Source organism: Nasonia vitripennis, chromosome 3 (assembly GCF_009193385.2).
Source record: "Nasonia vitripennis strain AsymCx chromosome 3, Nvit_psr_1.1, whole genome shotgun sequence".
NCBI lineage: Eukaryota > Metazoa > Arthropoda > Insecta > Hymenoptera > Pteromalidae > Nasonia > Nasonia vitripennis.
In genome coordinates this window covers 17,917,727-17,941,525 of record NC_045759.1, presented here as the reverse complement: position 1 = coordinate 17,941,525, position 23,799 = coordinate 17,917,727, and the positions used below count along the sequence as shown (strand labels likewise).

At 44.5% G+C, this 23,799-nt stretch overlaps 5 protein-coding genes across 12 annotated transcripts in view; 4 read left to right on the top strand and 1 right to left on the bottom strand.

Moving 5' to 3' along the window:
* LOC107980949 overlaps positions 1–5,436 on the bottom strand; it is a 19,706-nt gene extending 14,270 nt beyond the window's left edge. Inside the window, exon 1 of one of the 2 annotated variants that reach the window (XM_031927658.2) lies at positions 4,827–5,436. Coding sequence is in view for 1 of the 2 variants with exons in the window: in XM_016984516.3 (XP_016840005.2) it covers positions 1,146–1,170 (25 nt within the window). In the remaining variant the exon portion in view is untranslated. Of the gene's footprint in view, positions 1–1,145; positions 1,289–4,826 lie in introns of those variants that run through there. The other variant, XM_016984516.3, reaches the window with a different exon arrangement.
* Positions 1–23,799, top strand: part of LOC100678518 (tip elongation aberrant protein 1) — a 24,121-nt gene extending 322 nt beyond the window's left edge. Inside the window, exons 2-9 of one of the 5 annotated variants that reach the window (XM_016984528.3) lie at positions 8,248–8,410; positions 16,751–16,908; positions 17,054–17,210; positions 17,279–17,575; positions 17,644–17,996; positions 18,692–19,041; positions 19,367–19,631; positions 19,710–23,799. In XM_016984528.3, the coding sequence (XP_016840017.1) occupies positions 8,257–8,410; positions 16,751–16,908; positions 17,054–17,210; positions 17,279–17,575; positions 17,644–17,996; positions 18,692–19,041; positions 19,367–19,631; positions 19,710–20,189 (2,214 nt within the window). In that variant the 5' untranslated portion in view covers positions 8,248–8,256 and the 3' untranslated portion in view covers positions 20,190–23,799. Of the gene's footprint in view, positions 1–8,242; positions 8,411–14,414; positions 14,775–16,750; positions 16,909–17,053; positions 17,211–17,278; positions 17,576–17,643; positions 17,997–18,691; positions 19,042–19,366; positions 19,632–19,709 lie in introns of those variants that run through there. The other 4 variants (XM_016984529.3, XM_016984527.3, XM_031927655.2 and 1 more) reach the window with 4 other exon arrangements.
* On the top strand, positions 8,697–11,215 carry LOC100121884 (speckle-type POZ protein B-like). 3 transcript variants are annotated; one of them, XM_001605442.6, is made up of 3 exons: positions 8,697–8,829; positions 8,913–9,643; positions 9,710–11,215. In XM_001605442.6, exons 2-3 carry the CDS (start codon positions 9,148–9,150, stop codon positions 10,837–10,839), a joined length of 1,626 nt encoding a protein of 541 aa, XP_001605492.2. In that variant the 5' UTR covers positions 8,697–8,829; positions 8,913–9,147; the 3' UTR covers positions 10,840–11,215. The 3 variants fall into 3 exon arrangements, with proteins under 3 accessions (XP_001605492.2, XP_008216561.1, XP_008216562.1); XM_008218339.4 differs by having other exon boundaries at positions 8,913–11,215; XM_008218340.4 differs by having other exon boundaries at positions 8,700–8,829; positions 8,908–11,215.
* On the top strand, positions 11,389–13,902 carry LOC100121900 (speckle-type POZ protein B). Its single transcript, XM_031927657.2, has 2 exons — positions 11,389–11,809; positions 11,884–13,902. Exon 2 carries the CDS (start codon positions 12,097–12,099, stop codon positions 13,639–13,641), a length of 1,545 nt encoding a protein of 514 aa, XP_031783517.1. The 5' UTR covers positions 11,389–11,809; positions 11,884–12,096; the 3' UTR covers positions 13,642–13,902.
* Positions 14,416–15,487, top strand: LOC116416959. Its single transcript, XM_031927660.2, has 2 exons — positions 14,416–15,041; positions 15,108–15,487. The coding sequence occupies exons 1-2, from the start codon at positions 14,880–14,882 to the stop codon at positions 15,360–15,362; spliced, it is 417 nt and encodes a 138-aa protein (XP_031783520.1). The 5' UTR covers positions 14,416–14,879; the 3' UTR covers positions 15,363–15,487.

Below are 23,799 nucleotides of genomic sequence, written 5' to 3'. Positions count from 1 at the left end.
GAGGATACACTCCCTACTGTGTGTCTGTGTGTCTCTCGCGCAGCTTCCCTGTGTCTTATTATCCCTGGACAAGCGGGAGAGGGAGATGTGCACGGGGTTTTCTATTAGGGAATGTGCAGTAGGCTTGATTCTTTTTTCAATGGGATTCGTTCGGCTTTTTACGTGATGAGATGCGCGGGATATTCCGAGTTCTCTTTGGATCAGAGTTGTTTGTGCTTTATGTTTTAAAGAGCGAGTTTACGTTTTATCTTTACGATAAGAAAGATGCGAACGCTGAGTCAGATACAGCACTTCTTTTCAAGCCGGCTTTCACAGCTAGATCGAGTCCCCGCGAGAGTCTGCTGCGGCATCTCCATTCTTTATTTACGTTCCTTTGTTGATAAAAATGATTCATTTCATTTCCACATTAAGTAACTACTCGTATTGCATAAATCAAACGTTTAATTACTCTCGAACAACCGGGCATAAACGTCAAGCTTTCCCACCAGCGCTTCATAAAAGAGTTTTTCATTTCGGCCGATTCTTTGTCAGATTTTCACGTGTGCACACACGGTGCAGAGCTTGCAAGAGCGTTTCGGCTTTGCGTCAGAATTTCCCTTTTATTTCCCACTTCATCCGTCCTAATTGTACCAGGGTCTTCTTCCGCTGCATCGGATTCTCGTCAAACAACACTCGTGTTTTCTCCTTCCAACTGCGGGCTGGCGTTTTATACCTGTGTGTGTGTGTGTGTGTGTGTGCAAAACAGTCATAACGAGCTGATATGTCAGGTTTGAATATAACCTCGAGGCAATTACGATACAAACAAAACTGGATCAATATTAACGTATCAGCGCGCAAAGATTATCCGCCAGTATATGGTTACTGTAATTTACTTTTCGTAGCACAGTGTGCACCCATATACTGTTGCCATCTTATCGGCACGACTTTTTTTATCCGATGCATCGCTCTTCCTGTGTATAACATGTGAAATTTATACCGGGTAATTTTGCACGCTATTTTCTTTGGGCTTTGTTTCGTGTTGTACTGGTTTTTTTTGCTCGCTGTTTGAATAAATTATACTGCACTACTGCCATCAGTAGCGTGATGGTTTTTTTTTAAAGCTATATACTTTTGTGTTTTACGCATGTATTTTCTCAATAATTCACCTTCCAAAAATGACACGCAATTCATTCTTCACTCCATAGTAATTTGTAGCTTCCCGAGCGTCGTACACCATTGATTACAACTTTCCAACTCTTTCCCGCACAGAACACTTTCCTCGTGTACAACCACGAGTACTACTAACCTCATGATACTGACTGCGATTTATTTTTAAATCCATAATACTGTACATAAGCGAAGTACATACGCGATCGAAGACAACCGTCTGCGCGAGGTCATGACACGATGTTTTTTCAAACGCTTCCTACGATCGGACACTTACAAATATATACGGCTGTAGTTGTGAGCTTGGGATTACCACGAGACTCGGAGTCGCGAGAAGTGTGGTTTAAGTGAAATAACGCGATTTGTGTCAGCCATTTCGGTGTGAAATTGTATCGTTGTTTAAAATTTATCGCTTCGACGTCGAGCTGTGTATTCTACTCGCGGATATATATATATATTCTATACGTTGGAATATTTCGGTGCGCGGGGGTGTATGCATTCTCTTTTTCTGCTCATTTCGCATTCTAAATCTTCCCTATACAATCGTGTATACTATTTCACTTTTCACAAGACGTTCGTTCGCGTATTCTTACACACGCACAGCCAGTGTATTATTCATATTTTTCCAGAATCAACGAACCAAAGCTCGACCATCTCCACGGTATATAGTAGTCGCGGAAAAAACATTTCCGCACCCTCGCACAGTGAGCCAGGGACCAGTTAAACAAGAGAGATTTGCGATAACCGTACACAGGATGATGCAGCCCCTCGGCACTCGGCACTCGCGTACAAAACTGCTCTCCATTTTCGAAAATTCTCCCGCTCTTTCTCTCGTCCTCCGGCGCTCTTAATTTCTCCCCCTTCATCCTTTCACCCTCTCGTCGCGTTCACCCCAACGGAATACAACATCCCTTCGCTCTGCTTTTTTTTCGCGCTGCAGCATCGTTTGCACACACACACACACATACGTTATTCTCTCTCTCTTAGAGAGTAGAGACACGAGCGTCTCTCGTTTGATTTTCCCCGAGTGCGGTGTGGATGTATTATTCAAAAAGTCGACCGCACACAGAAGCGCGGGGGGCACTTCTTTGTTTACGCTGCAACAGCCGGGTAGTCGCTTTCGTTATTGCACGCAAATCGTTAATAATTACAGCGACGCGAAGCCGCGAGAGCTCTTTCTCTCTCTCTCTCTCTCTCTCTCTCTCTCTCTCTCGTGCACGTGACACAATTTCGCGCTTATTCTTCTCCGCGACGACGGCATATAGCAGCAGCAGCTGCTGTTTTTCTATTGTATACTCTATAATGGAACACGTATACACTTTGACGCCGATGCGAGTCTGTGTGTACGTATCGACGAAACAATGAGAGCAGCGAAGCTCATCAATATTAATGAGCCGTGTTAGATCGGTGCCGATTCGCGCATAATTTTCCCCCTCGGATTTTAATGCGCTCGGCGCATGATTCCTGAGGAGAGAGGATGGATTTTCTAGGGTTAGAGAGCTCTCGATCGATTGCCAGCCTGCTGAGCGCGATTTATAGTTTCGACTCGCTTTATTTATCGCCGTCATTTTTTTTATCGCCCGCGGAGCACTATAATATATATGTTTCTTTTTTCAACGAAGACGCTGTAGCTCGAGACGTACGGAGTGTTTCTGGATATAGGAATTGATTTTAGCATTTTTCCGGGTTTTCGATCTCATAAATGCATACACGGGAATTTCAGCGGGCGATACGGTTACGTTTCCTGAATGGGGGAGGTGCGAGTGTGTATGTATCGCCATTGGCTACTTCCTTGCGTGGAATACACAAATGATCGATAGTAGTGAGCGTGAATGTTTGATGAGCCGTGCGTGCGTGAAACTCAACGGCGCTAATTCGTCTATGTAAGCGAGTTTTTACGCTATTTCGGGCCGATGCGCGGAAATAACTGTGCGGAAATAATGGGATGATCGAGCGTTGCGTTTCTATGAGGTGATCGATTAATAATCTTACGACGATTCGCTTTTAGTTACACAAGCTACTGAGAAAAATAATTAGCTGCGCTGCCAACGAAAATACTGCACCTATTGTTCGGTATAATTGAAATCCAGGCGAAGCTCTGTACTGTATATACAGTCGATGCGCCAGTATAGCCGTTATAAAAAGAGCATTACAAAGAAAACACGGTTTCGACGTATATATACGTCGTATCGATCAGTTTGTATACTAGTAGTGAAGTGCCGCTACAAAAGCAATTATCGCGCTCCGCTGTACACTCGCCGAAAATTAGTCTCTGCTCGCATTACCCGCGCCTTTGTGAAAAAGCTCGATCGAAAGCTCTTGAAAAAGTCACACACATCCGCGTTCCTCATCTATCCAATCACGTATACAAAGATACAGCTGAGATTTCAATAAGAGCGAAAAATCCTCTCATACTTCGGCATCAGTGTAGGGGAAGCCAAAATGGCCAGCTCTCGCTCGGCCGATAAGCCGATATTCAATATAAAATTCATTCTCGAATCTGATTAATATATTCCGGTCAAGTTCGACACACGGAGTAGTCGCTCTCTCCCTCAGCTCTCCCTTCAACCCGACGTATGCAAATGCGTTGTACACTTTTCCGCTTTAAAAGTCGATACCTATACCACCGCACTGCTCTCTCTCTCTCTCTCTCTCTCTCTCTCTCTCTCTCTCTCTCTCTCTCTCGAAAGAAGGGCCCCCGCAAGGCATCTAGGCGCGCTAAAACCACCGAGCGCACGTCACCCCTACATAGCCGGGCGCTTCGTCTGCTCGTTTTATCTCCCGGCAAATATACGTACATATATAGCGTATAACGCGCCTGCTATAGGGGGAGGACTGAAAAGTTGCGCTCTGATGCTTTGTCGCTGTCGCTGCAGGGAAGCAGGAAAACGTCGTCGCGGCTTGTATCTTTTCTGCCTTTTGATAGCGCAGTCACAATGACGCGTTGTTTTAATAGGCTTATGTACAGACGGTGGTGTGCGTTTTTTTTTCGTCGGTGCGAAGGGTGATGTGTAGGATTGTGTTGTTTCGAGAGGTGGTTTTATATTTTACATAGGGAATATTATTTTTTGACGGCTCTGTTTTGGCTGCTCGATTATTGTTTCGCCGGAAAAGGGATGAGGAGGGAAGTGTTCTTTGTGGATGTTCCATTCATAGGACTTTTTGGCTTTGTTTTATTCTTTATTGAGAGAATTGTCCTTTAAAAGTTATTTACTTGGTGTTATAGTGATCGGGAGTTTTGCCTGTACAGAAAGCTGTATATATGCATGGTGAAAAATAACGAGGCTTTAAGAGGCGTGCGCCGTAAGCCACTGAATATTTATGACTTATCACGTTTGCTCCACATCTGATGTATTAATAGGCAGTGTTGCTGTTTGCATGCACGAAATCTCCGCACTCGATCTGCATGGTCTTTAAGGATAAAGAAAGCCACTTTATAGCTGCGAAATTTACCTACCATTAGCTTATTTTACGATGCTTTATAATCGTATCTTGTCCCAACAATCAGTGATTCAAGATGTGGTACATTTTTATGATCTTTGATGCAGCGAATGATTGAATTCGAATTTAAAATTTCATCACACAAATATAAGAAACTTGATCTATTTTAAAATGTCTACTCCACTGGGAAGTGTAGTAGCGTATAAAAAGGGCAGAGCAAAATATATTGACCTCCTTACCTCGTTTTAGCGATATATACACAGGTTCCTAGAGTAGCTGGCCATATATACACTCGAAGAGGAAATAATCAGTTTGAAATCTTTCCAAGTAACGCAGATAATATACGATCGTAAATATATCGATTTTGTTCGAATTAAATTTTTCAGATCTCATTCCTCATTGTTTGTCAGCCTTGGAGTATATTACATGTCTTGCTGTTCCCGGACAGCATCCACTTTGGAGAACAAGTTTTCTCACGAGTCTCAGAAGTGCATACCCCTGTGCATATCAGTCAAACCAAAACCACCACCCACAGTATATCCGCACAATTTCCCAGGATCAAAAGCCGTCCTTCGGCGCACTTGTCCCCGCACGGCTGACATAAAAACCAAGCCACTTATCCGTCGGCGCGTAAAAGCCCCAGCGAAATCGTCGTCGAGTGCACCTGCACCGCGTGAAATTTCATCAAATCGCAAGCCTCAGCCTCGCGCATACCTACCTACATCGAAACCTACTTGCTGTAGCGAGTTTTTCCTCGCTTTTCCGGCGGTGCACGCACGACGTATACATAATCCACAAGCGCGCGAGAGAGAATAAAGAAAAGCGGCGGGAGGCTGTGCTGTGCACGCGCAAGAGGGAGCAGCACGAGTGCGCGCGCTTAGTCGTGATTAATCGGCGCTCGCATGTGGGTCACGAGTTGCAGAGTCGCGCGCGCGCGCGGAGCCTAACGAGATAGAGGGTTTACCGAGCTCGCCGGCAAGCCTATTAAAGAGGTCTCGCTATACATACTCCTCCTCTTCAGACTCTAGCTTCTTCCTCTCCCTCTTTCATCTCTCTCTCTCTCTCTCTCTCAGGTGTGTGCACGTGTGTACAAGATGAGGGCCGCAGGGATGTCTGTGGCCGCGGGCTGAGTCTCAGGGATACGAGCCCTGTAACACACTCTTCCCGTGATTTTTTCCGCAGGAGCTGCCGAGAGAGCAGGATTTTTCTCCCACACTTTATTAACCCTTCTCTCTCTCGAGAGAGAGAGGCAGCCAAATGCGCCGTTCGCGTGCCGCGAGCTTTTTTTCATATCGGCGGCGCATGAAATGAAATTCCGTGAGGGGTGCACAGGTGCCCGGGCGCCGGATCTGTGTATTGTGCATGCGCATTGTTGATCGTCGGACCCTCGGCGTTTGTTGTTTGGAGAGACATCGCTTTTAATGAAAAATGTCCGGATATGGATAACGCCGCGTATACAGCTCGAACGGGAAATATACTACTATTGCGGATACAATGCGTGTGTACGACTTTTATTGAAAAGGGCACAATAACACTATAGTGTATATCTTTTATTAAAAAAATTCGAGTGTGTATACAGAGACCGATCCCCCGAAGAAAAAGTCGCAGACGCGCGTCTCCTCTGCCCCTCATACAAATTTATAGCTTTTCCTATTTCCTTTCATATACAATACGAGGCTGCGCAGCAGAGCTTGTATCCCCGGCAGATCGAAATCTAAAATTCTATCAGCGTACCGTCTTTGTGTATAAGACGCGTTACAAGTGCCAATATTATATCCTCTCTCCGCTCGAAAAGTCTCTACCATACACACACCTCCGCACTCTTATTCCCTTTTTCCCTCTTATAGCCGCGCGACGTGCACACGCCGGCCACTAAACTTTCCCGCGCTGAAAGTCGAGCTTACGTGAGCTTACGCTTCGGCGAACACGTGCGCGGCTGCACCAATGAGTTCGAGTAAGTAATGCTCGAGACAGGTCCGATATTGTCGAAGTGAAGAGAGGGATAAGTCGTTGCGCGCATTGTGTTTGAATGCTAATGCAGTGCGCGGAAATTTCGCTGTACTTTGGTACGCGCCGGCGCACATTAGTTCGTCGCCGCGACAAGTGGATGATGGATGGGCCATAAGTTGTATACGCGAGAACGCGTGTGACGCATATGTGGTTCTGGATGGATTCGCCGTTCCTGTCGCGCGGGGCTCAGTTAGAGGATGATTAATTGTTTATTGTACATGGGCCCTTTTTCGGATACGTTTCGTCAGGCGCATTCCGCACTGCAGCCGCGTGAAATGCGCGACGGAGTGATGTATCGCTGGTTTTGTGAGTGGAGTACGGTGTAGGCTTTGATTAGAGAGCCTCTCTCGGTGACAAGGATTCGGAATTTTGCGAGCGGTGAATAACGTGTGTGAAGGTTTTTTAGTTTTACACGAGGTGCTTCCTGGAGATTTATTCAGCGCATCGAATTATATCGAAGTATATTATGCGCAGCGAAGGCTGATTTTAACATCTCCTTAATTGAATTTTAGCCGACCTTTATTAGGCAAATTCGCGTTGGAAGGTCGATTATTAAAGTATTATAGGTGAAATTCAATTTTATGCTGGCCGTAGTCGAAGGTTGAATTACTATGCGTTTTCGATGTACAGCTATACGCTGCTTAATTTCGAATAATGTAACGTAAACAGCATATTGCAAAGTCACTATAATAATAGCTTCAGCGTTGACTAATTGAAGATTAATTCGGCACTAAATCGAAAATTCATGAAATTCGGGCGCCAACCCGCTAATCGAATCAGAGCGCAAACACGGCCTCTAATTCACGCATAATCCATAAACAGTAACACAATAAGCCAGAACAATTTCCAAGCGCAAAAAAAGGATGTTAGGAAACATAGCGGATCTCGGAGCGCGCGAACCCGGAAAAATTTAAACGTCCAATTATATCGAGTTCCGCCGCACGGAAAGAACGCACACAGCGTCTTGTGCCTCGTCAGCAGTATAGTGTATATATTATCAGCGGCAGTATAGCAACCTACGAACGTCTTCGTCCGAGAAATGCCTAACCTCGCTTTGAATGGCAAGAGCAAGCTACCTTGAATAAGGTTTCTCCTCGCTGCACTCAAGTGACCTCCTACATATTCCAACTCTCTTTCTTTCGCGGAACACGGCATTGCCCCCCGCGCGCGACGCGCGACTCTTAATTATCCCCCCGGCTTGGTCTTCTTCTTCTTCTTCTTCTTCCTCTTTCATCTTCCGAGCAGCTTATACTTCTTTTCTAAGCTCGTGATTCTGTGTGGAATAAGCAGACGCTGCCATACGTCGATTTGGAAAGCTTAACCGTTTGCGCATGTTTTAGTAAGATTGAATCTTCTATTTTGGACTGATAATTAATTATCATCAGAAGTTAGAATCCGCTTAGCGAAACGAAAACGCATAGTTTGAGCTAAAGCAGGCGGACAGAAATTGGCTTGTCGAGACTCGGCTGTTAGGACCGTCTACATTTCTTGCTGCTCAGAGGAAATCGAGTTAAATGTTCAAGCGCCTAGAGCATGGCCAAACTGATCCTTAATCGAATATATATTTAAGCACTCTGTTGAATCATAAGTTTAAGTTCTTTTCACGCAAACAATATTTGACGATAATAAAACGTTTCTCTTTCAGCGTAGCTGGCGACGATGTGGAGCTCGGTGACGGCGGCCGGTGTGGAGAACGGTCCGGCGCCGCCGTCGCGCAGTAAGCACAGCGCGACTCTACTCGCCGGGCACGTCTACCTGCTGGGCGGTCGAAACGGCAACCTTCCACTCAAGGATCTCTGGCGCTACAGTCTCGGTGAGTAGCTCCCACTTCTTGTAATACATACTTATTAAAAAGCGTACGTTAACGAGTGAGCTTGTTCTCTTGAGTTTTGTTATAATCAAGAGTCACTTGGCTCTGTAGGAGGGGTTTCCATTTTTAATTATTTCGAAATTAGCGCTGCGCAATCAAAACGCAGTTGTGCGCGGTACGATCGGTAAAGAAGTGCGTTTTCCCGCGTTCAAAGTAATGTCGGGTAGTACGGCACGCTGGTACTAGAGGTCGCCAGCTACTGACTCGCTGTGATCATTTAAATGTTAGTATAGACACGGTGTATTTGCAATGTAAGCCAAAACAAGCGAGGACCCGCTGTTCAATTGTTACTCCGTAATGTTTACAATCGCGACTCCGTAGCTACACTGCGTTCTACAAGGCTTACGAACGAATTTTATAAGGTATGAACGAAAAAATACGTTGTCAATCAGGCATATACGAATCGCACGTTAATAATTCTTGCATTAAATTTTGGGTAGCGCAGATAATCGATAGCAGAGACTGAAAAGGATAGCGAAAATATACAGAGAGGATTGCGGTCGTCCTAGACATAACCTCAAGGCAATTCGCCGGCATCAACGAACCATCGCCACTCGCTCTTGGCATCTGATTTGCTTTCGGTTTTGTCAAAACCGTGCATAAATAGCCGGGTACGACAACACCCGCATAGTTGCGTCATCTTTTGATTATTCCAACGAAAAATATATATCACAAACACAATGTCCTTTTCGAGTCCATTCGGTGGCTCAACAGCAAATCTAAATTTGAATACTACGTCGAGGGACATGTTTGGCGTTAAACCGACGACTAGTATTTTTAGTACTGGCATCTTCGCTGACACTACGACTAGCAGCTTCGTCAAATCCGAAAACAATGCTCCCAGCAAGTCATCCGCTACAGCGTCGACAATTATTTTTGCTACTACAACGACGAATGGTATCTTTGGCGCTAATGCATTTGCACCTCTAACTACTACTAGCACTACTACAAGTACAGCTGCTAGCAGTGTCGAAACTGCCGCTTCTTTGACCACAACTACGGCAAGTACCACCAGTGCAGGATTCGCTTTTGGTATTCCTAGTACTTCGGCCGGTATTGTTGCGACTACGAGCGCCCTTACGACTGCTACTACTTTCGGAGAAATCGCGACTATTACTAATGGAAACTTGGCATTTGGCCAACCTACTTCCACTGCATCTATTAACAATGAACAAGGTATGCCATCAACTTCTTTTGCGGGCTCTAAAGTTCCCCGACGTTTTCGACGTTTGCCTTTCGCAGATATCAATCGTCCGATTACACGGACTACACAGCACTATGAACAACCTCTCGTCGTGAATAATCTAATCGAAGAGGCAGCGGAAACTAAGCAGATTGGACAGTTGGGCGTCGCTATGTCAAGCTACATATGGAAAATACCGAACTTCAGCGATTTATACAAGTCAAGCAAAAACGTCTCTCTGTGCATATCGCCTGCATTCAAGATAGGCGTCGGACAAGGTGAAAAGAGGTGCTCGTTGTATTTGTATCCATTCGGCAGTTCTGCTCGCCTGAAAGAGTACGTATCTGTGTATATAGAATGTCAGAACAGCGTCAACTCCCAAGCGCAGATTAGTTTCTCGATTCTCGATGCTGATTTACAAATCGCGAACGAGACCTTTTCGAGTGTGCTAATGACGCTGCCCGGGCACACTATGAGAACGGGTTGTTCCCAATTTATAAAACGGGATACGTTACTGGATGCGAATAGCCGATTGCTTTCGAACGATACCCTTACTTTGGTGTGCCACGTATCCTTGAGGACGATGGACGTCAGGCCCGTGTTTCCATCGGAGATGAAAATAAACAGCGATTTTGGACACTTGTTGGAGAGCGAGAAATTCAGCGACTTGATTTTGGAAGTTGAATATAAAGAGCTTCAAGTTCACAAGTCCGTGTTGGCGGCGAGAAGCCCGACCTTTCATAAAATGTTCGAAGATGCATCGGGTGCCGCTAACGAGGAGCAGAACAAATTGAAATTGACTGACATAAAGTACGAAGTAATGAAGCAAATTTTGCTATTTATTTATACGGAAAAAGTTGAGGGATTGACTCAACTGGCGAACGAGCTGCTTGTAGCGGCTCACAGATTCAAACTCGAAGATTTGAAAACTCTGTGCGAAGAATCTCTGTTTAAAAATTTGGACGTTGCAAACGTCATCGATGCTCACGTCTTGGCCGAAACGTACGATTCGAAATGGCTGAAGGATAAAACTACGGATTTTATAATCGACAATGCCCATAGAGTGATTAACACTTCGGGGTACAAAAGTTTGGCTGATTCATATCCACGTCTATTGGACGAGCTTTTCTGCGAGATGGTACGACGTAAAATTATTCAACCAATTGAAACACCTGTGTCGTCGTTGTAGACGTTATGACAAATGCTATTCTAGAGTTATCTTATAAAAAGACAAAATTCAAGATTTAAGTGCGCGAAGTTCGTACTTTGAAGTTATAATCAAAAAAATAAAAGTTTATTCGAACCATATATTTACCGAAACTCAAGGTCAGTTGCAAGCTGTGTTTGCAACGCGAAATCGACTTAATCGACGTGATAAAAAAAGTAACGTGATAATAAGTTGTAAAGTAAACGTTATAGTTCCTGGTAAGGTCTAGTTAAGTATCTCAATGATATATTTATAGAAACTTGAACATTTTTGTACTTTTTATAACGAGTTTGTATTCAATGTTGCTTAAATATTGTTATTATTAAAAGAAATAAAGGAGAATTATTTATTATTTCAACAATTTTTTTCATTTCTCATACAAATCGAGTTGAGATCTGATTTATGAAATATAAACCCACCTTGGGAATGATTCGCGCGCCTGCACTACTATCATAAAAGCTCAAGCTTGCATATACACGTGTACCATGCGAATGATACGATCGGTAAAGAGGGGCGCGTTTAACAAACTCCAATTATAGTCATGGCAAGTAAAAGCATTCGTGGTAGTAACACACACTGGTACTAGAGGTCGCCAGTTATGGACGGTGTCATCACGCTTTGTATTTATTGCGAGAAATCACAGTGTCTCGCACAAGGTTGCGGTCTAACCCTATACGTGGCGAGAAGTGAAAGTATTCGGCTATACATAGCATAGCAATTTTTTTGCACAAATATTTCTTGCCGAAAAACTACGTCATATGTGGAAGCGCTAGTGTTCGCAGTTGGTATTCTGATAGAAGGCACGCCCATGTAATTCATGTGTTTAGAGTACCCCAGTAATTATTACTGATGATTTCAGCGGTGTGCATAATATAAAGTCAAAAAAGTAAAGTGTAAAGTAAATACATATAACACGCCGTGTATTACAGACTTGCAGGCGAATTCGAGAAGAGTATGTATTTTAAAAATATATTTTATCAATCAGGTATACGAATTTCATGCGACTCATTTTTATTAAAATTTTAGCGCAGATCACGCTTAAGGGATACTTGACGGAGCACCAGATTATCGACAGCAGAGACTGAAAAGATAAGATAGCCCTATCTTCCTAGATATATCACCTAAAGTAAATTTTGTCGGCACATCAAAACACCGCGCGTATTTTTGACATTTGCTTAGTTCATAAAGTACTAGCAGTACAGAAGCTTCTGCTACACAGTTACAACGTCGAGCAAAATTATGTTTAACACTGGAATAGCGAAGTGTGGATTTTCAAAGGCCTGTAAAAATTCGACATTTGGTGAAAATAACATGTCTCCAGCTGCTACTACGACTACCAGCAGCGTCAAATCCGAGAACAAACTTATTACGGACACATCGGTAGCTAATAATACTACTGCCAATGCAGCAACGAATAGCCCCTTCAGCACTAGTACATTTACACCCCCAACTACTATTGGAACTACCGCTTCAGTCACAACAACTTCTGCTAATATTTTCAAAACTGCCAACGCCAATACGACTGCCCCTACTTCCGACAAAAATACAACTAGTTCCAGTGAAGATTCCTTATTTGGCCGCATTGTTCCCACTGTAACTAGTGATAACGATGTATTCGGACAACCAAAACCTTTATTTGGCCCGGTTCCTCATGATTCTAATCAACATAAGCCTTTATTCGTCGATCTCAACCGATTATTTCCTAATAAAATGGTTCACGAGGCAGTGCAAATTAAGGAGGTCGGACAAGTGGGTGCCGTTATGTCTAGCTACATTTGGAAAATATCAAACTTCAGCGATTTATGCAAATCAAGTGAAAAAGTCGTACTGTGCGTATCGCCGATGTTCATGATCGGTAGTGCCGGACTAGGTGAAAAGAGATGCAAGATGTATCTGTATCCATGCGGTACTTCTACACTTAGCAAAGATTACGCATCTATTAATATAGAATGTCAGAACAACGTCAACTCCGAAGCGCAGATTACTTTTTCGATTCTCGATGCTAATTTACAAATCGTGAACGAGACCTTTTCGAGTCCACTGACCACTACCTCTGATCCAGCTACGAAGATGGGCTGTAGTCAATTTATTAAAAGAGATACATTATTGGATGCGAATAACGGGCTGCTTTCGAACGATACGCTAACTATTCTGTGTCGGATATCCTTGAAGACGCTGGACGTCGGTAGACCGGTTTTTTCATTGAAGATGAAAATAAACAAGGATTTTGAAGGATTATTCGAGAGCGAGAAATTCAGCGATTTCGTTGTGGAAGTCGAAAATCACGAGTTTGATGTACACAGGTCCGTTTTGGCGGCGCGAAGTCCGACCTTTCGTGAAATGTTCGAAAATGCATCGGATGCCGCTAACGAGGAGCAGAACAAATTCAAACTGCATGACGTAAAGTACGAAGTGATGGAGCAAGTTTTGCGCTTCATTTACACGGAAAAAGTTAACGGATTAAATGAACTGGCGAACGAGCTACTCGTAGCAGCTGTCAGATTCAAACTCGATGATTTGAAAGCGTTGTGCGAAGAGTCTCTCTTTAAAAATGTGAATGTCACCAACGTCGCCGATGTCCATGTTTTAGCTGACAAACACGATTCGAAATGGCTGAAAGACCGAACCACAGACTTCATAATCGATAATGTGCATAGTGTTATGAAAACTTCGGCTTATAAAGGTTTGGTTGGTTCACATCCACATCTATTGGACGAGCTTTTGAGCGAAATAGTACAGCGAAAAATTAGTCGGCCTATCGAACCACCAGTGCCATCGTTGTAAAAGTAAAGATTCGAGAACAGAGATTAGAGTAAAAATAAACTTTTATCGCTCATCGGCTCTAGTCGATAAGAGACATGCATTTCATGACACGGATAATCTTTTGCATTTTATAACATTTGCAATGTAAGATAAGTTTAATCAACATATTAACCCCAATAATGTTTACAATAACTGAAAACTATATTATTTTGTACTACATATTTGTAAAGTGATTCGTATTATTACATAGAAAAAAGACTATTAACAAGAATTATTAACTTATCTTGACTACATTTTATTTCCAATACCATATCATTCGATTTCGTTGATGTATTTATTTCCACGGCTAAAGAAAGCGCGATGATTTATGCAGGATTGGGAGTCCGACGCGATTGGAGAGGGCGACTGAACTCACGCATGCTCGGCGTAAGTATACATCCTATAGATTCCCAGCTGTGAAGGGATACTGCTCGTTAAGTCAACGAAATAATTTTCGTCTGGATACCCTCGCTCAAATTAACGCGTCTTGGCACTTTGGGAGCCCTCCGCTATAATTCCGGTAAACCTGAATTACTGCGGGGAAATGAAATGAAATAATGCATTAGTGATGCAATGTCCAGTATAGATGGGGGGAGTTGGAGAAATGCCTAACGCTGTACGAGCCTCGTATGCAAGGCAATGCCTTGAATATATAGGTATTTCGAGTTCCAGCGAATTCAGATAAAAATAAACCATTTTTGCTGCAACAAAAAATATTATAAAAATGAAATTATTTCCCATATAGTAACGGTGTTCTCTTGTCTTTAGCGTTTCGCGTTGTCGGTCGTGTTTCACGCGCATCAGCGCACGCTCCCACCTGCCATGCAACGCGATTTTAATCTGTCAGCGGCAGTCAGATTGTCGCCGCTCTAAAATCACACGTCGCTGCATCAGCGCTGCACGACATGAATGAGTTCGGGTGAGCGAGCGAGAGAAAAATTGCAAGTATATACAGCACGCCTGCAGCGGAACTTTTGAAGTTTGCGTGTCGCGTTTCGGCAAACAGGCTCTACATGGGTATTAAATTGTGCTTCAAGCTTTCGGTACACCGGAAAATAGAAAAACAAAGGAAGATAACCTCGAAATGACCCATGGCGCTTTTTTCTCAACGGTTTGTAGGTTAATTTTTGTTATGTAAACTTCGAGAGAGAGAGAGAGAGAGAGAGAGAGAGAGAGAGAGAGAGAGAGAGAGAGGGAGAGAGCGCGAGATAGGAAGTTTCATGGCTTTTCGGAGAAAAATGAACAAAGGCTTGGGAGGTAGACGCGTGAAAATACCTCTGGTTATCAAGACGATGAAGAAACTCAACAATGTGTCGGAACGGAAAATTTTGATGTACATGCTAGCCAACCGAAAACACGTCAGGCATACCATCAAATCTCAGGTAATTCACTTGACTGTGTCATACGCTGAATTTTTTTTCGCACAGTCATAACGTAAAAATTTGCAGCTGCCACTGATCCTAAAGCGCTTCGAGGAGTTCGGCCTTGTCGAGAAGAGTCCGTTTGGCGGTTATCGGATGATAGAGCCGACGGATGCTCCGCGACGACCGGCTTGCTGCGATTGCACCGACTGCACCGGAAACTGCGGTTACTGTCCGAAAACGAGAGCCAGTCGAGCTTCGCGAGCTCGGGCTGAAAGCAGGAAGCGAAAACGAGGTGGACACATCTGCGGTTGCGCTAGGAGGCGCAAGAAAGCCAAGTAGCGCGTGTGTAACGCGCAGAGAAAGTCTCGTTGCGTGATGATGTCGGTGATTTAGTTCGAACGATGTTACGTGTCATAATTGTGGATTTGAATAAAACGGCGATGCGCAAGCGCGGCTGACGAGGACTCGTTTATGTTTATTGCTTGCAGAAAACAAAGCCGGGCTTTATTTAATTAAAGTTGCTCAGATGAACGCTGAGCTTTCAGTGCGATTGCGCAGACTCTGGTGTATACAAACTGGGTCAGGCTTACGGAAGTTATTAATTATTACACTTCCAGTGTGACCTAACTTCGTGGAACAATTATACACGGAGAAAAAGAGCCGCCAAGCTGACGGTGTGTGCAAGCGGAATTGGCTGATGGTAGCCGTACAATAAAAAGTTTTGGACTGGCACTTATCTCCTGCTGCTTGAACTAGTCGAACTCCTCAGTTTTCTGTAATCGTAAAGACCCTTTTCAATTTCCCTCATCTTACTCTGCGCACAGAATGCAGCTTCAGTCTTTCTAAGGTTGATTTGTAGGCCGCTTTATTTCATACCATCAAAAACGCTATCGAATCGCGCTACGCCGATAAGCGCGATCGGAAAATAAAAGAAAAATCCACTCGTCAGCGAGAGAAAAGCCCGTCGCAGTAATAACCCGTCAAAGCCTCGAGCGAAATCAGCGTAAAAGATAAAAGAGCTAGTCCGCGCGTTTGCCAAACTTCTGCCAAGAGAAGAGCGAAGCGAAGGAGAAGCGTCTCTGGCTCTCTGATGCGACACGAGAATTCAATCCGTCTCCCCGAGACTATAACACTTGTGGGTCAGTAGTTTCTCCGCTCTGGATAGACCCTATCTATATATACTCGTCGACGCAAGTCGAGTACCGTATCTTCTCCTCCTCGTCTTTGTTCGCTCCAGCACTTTTCCGCGGGCTGATCGGCTGCAACGCTGCGCCGATGTGTTATATACCTGTATATAGACGCGGCCGGAAAGTGCAGCGCTCGCCGATGGAGTCGGAGCTTTGTTGCCGAGCACGTTCTCCACTTGGTCGTCGCTCGGTTTCTCTCTACGGTACTTTGGTTTTGTGTACCGAGCTCCTCGATCTTGACTTTTGCTATACCTACTATATGAGCTTGCTGGTTTAGCGAGTTTCGAGGGCAGTGCGCTCTTTAGATGTGGGGCTGAAAGCGAAGCGATAATGTTTTTTTCCGCGAAGAATAGACTTTTAGGCGATTTTTTGCGTTCAATCCGCAAGCCTTGATTATAATACAACGGAAAAGAGAACAAGCTCTAGCACAACAGAAGTAACCTTTGATCTTTCTCTCCCTTCATTTCTCTTCGCGTTTTTTTTTCTCTCTCTCTCTCTCTCTCTCTATCCATTATTTAAACGAAATCCATTGGTCCACAGCGGAGAGCAGATGGGAGGAGCTACATCCCTCGGGAGAGAGGCCGCCGGCTTTGCAGGAGCACAGCGCTGTGGCGCACAAGGACTGCCTCTACGTTTTCGGCGGAGAGCTTGGATTTTCGGCGGGCACGGAGACGCCACTTTGGTGCTACTCGGTTAAGGTAATTCATTCTCGCGCGTTTGCTCATCGACCACTACTTTTCCTCCTGCTTTCGCTTGAATTTTCATCTGGGGATGCGCAGTGTGTGCGTTTGTATTCGGGAATTTTTAGAACGTTGATTAAAATTTCACGCTTCAATTCCACAGTCGAACTCGTGGAGGAAGATTAGAGCCCAGAAGGGATGCGCGGTTCCTAGAGGCAGACGAGGCCACACGGCGCTGGTTCACCGCGGGCAGATGCTGATATACGGGGGCTATCAGGACCTACGGGGAAGTTCCTCGGAGCTGTGGGCCTTTCACTTTGGTGAGTTTACTTTACGATATAGAATTGACAAAAGTCAATCGATACTATAAAGAAACCTCGAAATTCAGAAACGGAGTCGTGGCACCTGCTGTCCTCGTGCGACACCGGCCCGCCGGCTCGGCACAAGCACTCCGCGGTGCTCCACGGCGACGCCATGTACATCTACGGCGGCATGACGGACCTGCAGGAGCGAAGCGACTGCTGGAGGTGGGACGTCAAGGCTGCCTCCTGGTGTATGCTCAAAAGCAAACCGGGACCTGGTCCGCTGCACGGACACGCGGCCTGTCGACTGCCCAGCTGTATGCTGATCTTCGGCGGCGAGAGCGCTGGACTGGCTACCAACGAGCTGTGGAGGTTTCACTTTGGTGAGTTGGTCTGCTTTTATCTTTATCGTTTCATCTGCGGATAAAATTAAACGAAACTTTCTTATCAGGAACGGAAACGTGGGAGAGGCTGAGCGTGACGGGTCCGAAGCCTCAGCCACGCGCGGAGAGCGTCGCCCTGGCGGTATCGGAGCTCCTGATACGCGGCAACGGCGTCGACAACAACCCGAGCAGTGGTACCGGCAGTTGTCTGCGGCCTCGACTGCGGAACAATCAGCGCAGTAACAAGTGTCTCAGCTACGGGCGAGTCTCGCCTTGCGATCCGGCACCTACTAGGCCCAGCTTCCTTCGCGAGATCTCCAAGCTCTCGCAGATCAATCTGTCCAGGCTGAGCCATCCGAACAAGTGCAGCTACTCGGTGCTCAGTGGTCAGGATGACAACGAGCAGGACAGCCCGCAGGAGGTGAGTTGGAAGTCTTTTTTTTCAGGCGGTTTTGTGGTAGATCAGGGCGACTCGATGGCCTGCAGCGACGCGTTGGATTTTCTAAAACGTTGAGGGTTAATTTGCGCTTACGTGATCCTTTTTTACGAGCAGTTACGCGATGTTTATCGTTCGGCGACTCGTTTGCAGCGATCGCGCGAACGTAAAAAAGTTTATCTCGCGCGGGCTACAGTTGCGTGCGTTATTTTTCACGATACCGTCGTAAAGTAACTTTTCGCATGCAATGTTTTACTTTTACGCGCCGTACACGCATAAATGAACTTTCTTGAGATGATTCTGCATATTATGGCCATCTAGATTTTAAGCAAATTTCTATATTTCTATAAAAACTAATCATATTCCGTAAAAAAGGGTTGATTTCTTTACGGTGATCCTTGCGTAAAAGGAAAAAAGAAAACGAGATAAATTCAATCGAGCTTTTTATCAAAGAACATCCTTTCAAATCTCTGTAAGAAGCTTATCTCCAAAGTCTTGCGAACTCTAATAACTCCGAAGTTTTTAACGAACCTCGTACAACCCTCGCACTCAATCAGAGTCATAATACACCGGCAAGGATCGCCCCTCAAAGAAAATCAAGCCAAAAGAAAAAATAAGATCAACCCAATCGGCATAAATTAGAATAGCCGAGAGCTGACGCAGCTGGAGTTTGCGCTCAGGCAAACTCGTACTATCCTTTCCAGCAGGTAGACGTGGAGGTGGTCGAGCCGGCGACGGGTATGGTCAAGTCCCGAAGCGCCAACACGTTGGCCCGACGTCGGCAGCGGATGACCGATCCGCAGCGCACCAGCATGATCGAGCCCCTGCTCAACAGCGGCATGACGAGGGAACCGGTCTCGGTGCCGAATTTTCGCGCCCTTACTCTGCCCACACCCGTGCTGACGCCTGTTGAGGCTGCGCGGCTCGTCTTCGTCGATCCGGACGAGGATACGGACGACGAGGAGATACAGCAGAGGCGAAAGGAGCCGCCGATCAGTCAGCTGATCGAGCTGCCCGAGGAGGAGAAACGGTGAGTTTGGTCTTTGGATATTTTAATATCATGATAGGGTGTACTTTATTGTATGGAATATGTATTGTGAATCGGTTCTAACTCCTCGAATCAATTCATATGCTGGGCGTAATTTCAGCGCTCATGAATTATCGGAAATGCTGTATACTGCAGGAAATTAGTTTCAAATATCAAACATTGACATCAAATCGAGTGTGCATACACAATACGTACATACGAAAAATTATCACCCTAGCTAATCCCACCTAGTCACCTGTGACCTAGGCCCCTGTCGATCTACCATAATCACTCCTTTAAATAGAGACCCCCTCGATTTTTTCCACAGCGATTTCGCCTCCCTGCACCAGGCCTGTCAGCCATCTCACGGCGAAAGCTACAGCTCGCACTTGTACGAGGCTGTGCAGACGCCAAAGACACCCTGCACGAAGCTGCCGAACTCGGCGTCCGTGCGATTCGCGGACCTCGAGGAAGGCGAGGAATCCACGTCCGATTACGCGAGCATCGAGGCTCGCAGTCCTGGCGATCCACTGGCGGATGACGACTGGCCCCGTCGCGGGAAAAACTATCGGGCCTCTTCCACCACGTCGCAGGTGATGACTCGTTGCATTTCCGTTGAGTTTTCAAGAATTTTTATTTTAAAAACACGCGTTTGTTCAATCGCACCGCAGAGTCTTCGCGAGGGCCAGTTCGGCTTCTGCAACCCGAACTACCTGGGCCTGGAGAGCGGCGTGACTCCGACGACTCCCCACACGAACAGCAGCAGCGCCTACGACAGCGGCCTCGCGGACACCGGGACGAGTTCGCGCTACGCCAAGATGCTCAACAGCCCACCCGACAGCGTTCTGGAGGACGAGCCCGGCCGCTCGGCCTCCCAGACCTTCGCCGAGCTGCTCGAGCTCCAGGAGATGAGGCCTCGCGCTCCGCCCAAGAGTCTACCCTTAGGCTCACCCTCCCGTCGCGCCGTCAGCGCATCTCGAGCCGAGCGTCAGCGCGCCAAGTTGGCCGCCTCCGAGAGCACGGAGCGACCTACCCCGGGACCCGCGCCGCTCTACGTGTTCCTCGTCGGCGGCAAGGAGAAGGGACAGGTCACCGTCTTCGCCAGACCAGTCTCGCTCTGGAAGCTCCAGCTGGCTCCACATATCTTCTAACTCTTATGGCTCTTCTTCCTGGGTGCATCGTACACTTTTTCTTCTTCTTCTTCTTCTTCTTCTTCTTCTTCTTCGAGAGAGAGAGATGAGGAGGCGACGGAACGTTTAAGGAGAATCAAAATGCAGGCGCGCTTCGGGCCCGATTCGTTGTTATAGTATCGCTGGCATGATTATAACGATATAGAGTATGTGTTAAACTACGTGTGCGAGCTGTGGGTATACTTAGGACTTTGCAGTCGAATTACGGTTTGTATAATCTCAATGCTCATCATCATCGTCGTCATTCGCGAACATTGAAAGAACAGTACAAAAGCATCTCCACAGAATAGACATACGTATTTTAGACGATTTTTCAGACAAGCGATCCGCACGGTCCAGCACTCGTCAATTCGACTGCGAATGTCTCCGTTTCGTCCACGTGTATTAACAATTTGTTGACTGCGCGATCAATTAGTCCGAGACTGGAATAAACGTCCCGCCAACACACCCCCGCATGTAGCTAGGATTAGAAGAAAATAACACTTCCTCGACATTCCTGTGTAATAGTCCGGGGTACGTCGTCAGCTATAAGTGTGTATGTACGTGTTATACTTGTGTAATTATAGCCACTTGTCTTGTATACTTTTACCGGCGATCAGCGCGGCCGATACTGTGGAATTACGTTACACGTTATAACATAATCGCCAATGAAACTCGACTATAGATAGCGTCTACGTAGTCGAGTCTAGGGAGTACGTAACAGTGCCAAAGATTAAGGGGTAATCGCGGGTTGGTTCGGGCGAGACTTAATTGCCGCTCGATTTTAGTCATCGCAGTTTCGCAGCGCATCGCCATACTCTACCCGACTCTCGCGACACTCGTTATCGATGTTCGTGTTCGATTAGCTAACTGAATTTAATTTATATACTATACACAAGCCGCGAAAGCCGCGGCGACGTAGGCAAAAACTCATCGACGACACGTCGCGCAGCGTAGCTTTATATCCGTGTATAGAGGGCTCGATGAGGTATCAATTAAAAACAGGAAAGGCTGATGTGACAGAGATATAAATATATATAGATATCTATAACTATAGGTGATACACGTATAGTATAAGGGAGTAAAGCAGGTGGACGAAAAATTGCAGAAAACAGCCATCCTTTGAGAACATAGATGATAAATTATATATGCTAAAGCCGTGTGTTCGTGTGAGATATTATACATATGTAAAGTTATATAACGTGAAAGTTGAAAAGTGCAAGCGCAATCGATTGTCGATGAAAAAAAAAAATGGTATTTTAGTAAAAAAAAGAAGACGAGAAAAAAAGAGTAAAATGTTAAGAGAGAGTGAGAGACGTATTAACGCGAAGGGGCAGCCAAATTTTAAGGATTCAATACGTAACACGTGTATACGGGCAAGCTGCGCCTGTCCCAGACGACTTTTCTATATACTGGAACGATTATTAAGCTCTTTTCTATTCGCGTTTCTGTTTCCTCCCTCGCGTAGGCGTAAATTGTCTCCGATGAAGAGAAAAATGATCGAAAAAGTTCTCTTTGGTCGATCGATTTTTCTCGACTTACACACACACACACACGCGAAAAAAAAAAACAAGAATCAAAATATAACTGCTTGGTCACAACGAACTAGCTTCATCGTCCATCAAAAAGTGATTGTACAAAGCCAAGGACAAACGGGATTTTTTCAACGCGCGCGCGAGGCCTCGAGAATATTTTTTCAAAGTCCAAAGACTGTTCAAAGTTGCATATTACATGCTTTTATTTGTCAGGATCTCTGCATTTTTACCGATAGTCGAACAGTATAGTCATTCGAGTGTAAATGCCGAGAAAGTTGTTTCTTTTCGATATTAGCTAGAGTAAGCTTAGTTTTTTCCAATGGAAATATTAGAGGCGATATCGAGAGAATAATGATAAACGAGAGTAGCGATAACGACTAGAAAGATTAAATAGTTAAAATGCGTAATAATGTAACTTATGTTCGCCCGGTTCTCTCGAATCGGCTACTCGTGCGTCAATGTTACTCAACTTAATATCCGTTAGATTTAAAGTACATTGGAAAAACACAAGCGATCTACTGCTGTTATAATTAATGTGAGGTATCATAAATGTAAGCGTAATTATTAGTGGCGATATTTTGAAACTTTTTCATCATGGTTGCATTTCATAGTCCTTGTACACGATATCAGATACGTATTATTACTAAATCCTGTAATTTATTTAGTCGTTAAGGTCCTTAATAATTATTGAATCAAGGATAGCGCTAGAATCCATACTTATTAAGTTAATCGTACAGCCCGTCCTTTTGCATTCGATATTTAAATTTTGTACGAGTTGATGAAACTTTCACTTCGAGATGAGAGTCTCGCTTTTATTTTCGATTTATGTGGTTGTACAACATCCAATGAACTCTTAGATCGTTTCTAGAATATAATTCTTGTTGATCGTAGACTATGCAGAAAAAGGCGAGTCGGTCCTTTCATCGATGGTTTATGTACGCGAAGAGTAGATAGGGAAATGTGCAATATCACCAGAAAAACGACTATGTATAGGAAACCATAGAGAGTATAATATGTAACAATTATACACCTACGCAGTACATGCATGTCCATTGTGTGTAAATATCACGGCAGTCACGCAATTAAAGAGTACCAAGGGATTAATAACGAAAAATAAGGAAACGAGCAAATTTCATGTGATGTGTTACGTGTACGCGTTGATCTACATAATTAGCGCGGCACTTGTATGCAGCGAGTGTCGCGGTGCGATTCCGTCTGTACAAAGCGTAAAGCGTTGTGAAAACATTGACGAAGCAAAAACGACGAAAGAATCTTTTCTATATTTCGGAATAATCCTCACTGTCGTTCACCACCACGCAGTATTTTACGACTACTTGATATATATTATAGAGATCCGAACCAAGAGAGATAGAGAGAGAAATCAGCGAATCCGTCAATATATGCGAATGTTACGAGCAAGCATTACTTGTATTAAATGTGTTTCGAATCTAGCGCTTTTCTTAGGTAATTTCATTGAATATTTATTATTCGATCAATCGTACGTGAAATGTTGATTTTTTTTGTTAATCTTCCGTTGGAGAAAAGAATCTTGAGTTAAAACTCGATCAAATAAGCCACGATAAATAAAATGAGCTCGATATCAATACGAATGGTAAATGAAAAAAAGGCTAAATTAAACAGTGTTGTGAATACTGTGATTACCGATTAAAATGGGAACAAGTTCAATGATACGAATGACTTTGTTTATAATTTTTCATTTCCACTAAGATTGCATTTGATGAAGTGCAGCGAAGAGTTTATTTGAATTCTTCGTATCTTATGTGTCGTATCGCAGCTTGTATCAGAAAAATCCGATAATTTTTTTCATTTACTATTTACGTTATTCGTTAAATTTATCGTGTCGTGGTATATCATAGCGGATAAGTTTTGTTGTACAATTTAAGTGAAATTGTAAATTACTTTTCTGGCTGTTACACTGTTTATTTATCTATAAGCAATCTTCAGTTATTAAGTAATTCTAAGTTATCATTAAGATTTATACATCCATTTATGTGGTCTGTTATTAACAAGTAAATAAAATAGCTAAATACAGTAAA

Bases quoted from the DNA above. Each gene is read 5' to 3' on its own strand.
- LOC100121884 (XM_008218339.4), top strand. From the start codon at position 9,148: ATGTCCTTTTCGAGTCCATTCGGTGGCTCAACAGCAAATCTAAATTTG.
- LOC100121900 (XM_031927657.2), top strand. From the start codon at position 12,097: ATGTTTAACACTGGAATAGCGAAGTGTGGATTTTCAAAGGCCTGTAAA.
- LOC116416959 (XM_031927660.2), top strand. From the start codon at position 14,880: ATGGCTTTTCGGAGAAAAATGAACAAAGGCTTGGGAGGTAGACGCGTG. The intron at 15,042-15,107 runs GTAATTCACTTG...AAAAATTTGCAG, and splicing joins GGCATACCATCAAATCTCAG to CTGCCACTGATCCTAAAGCG.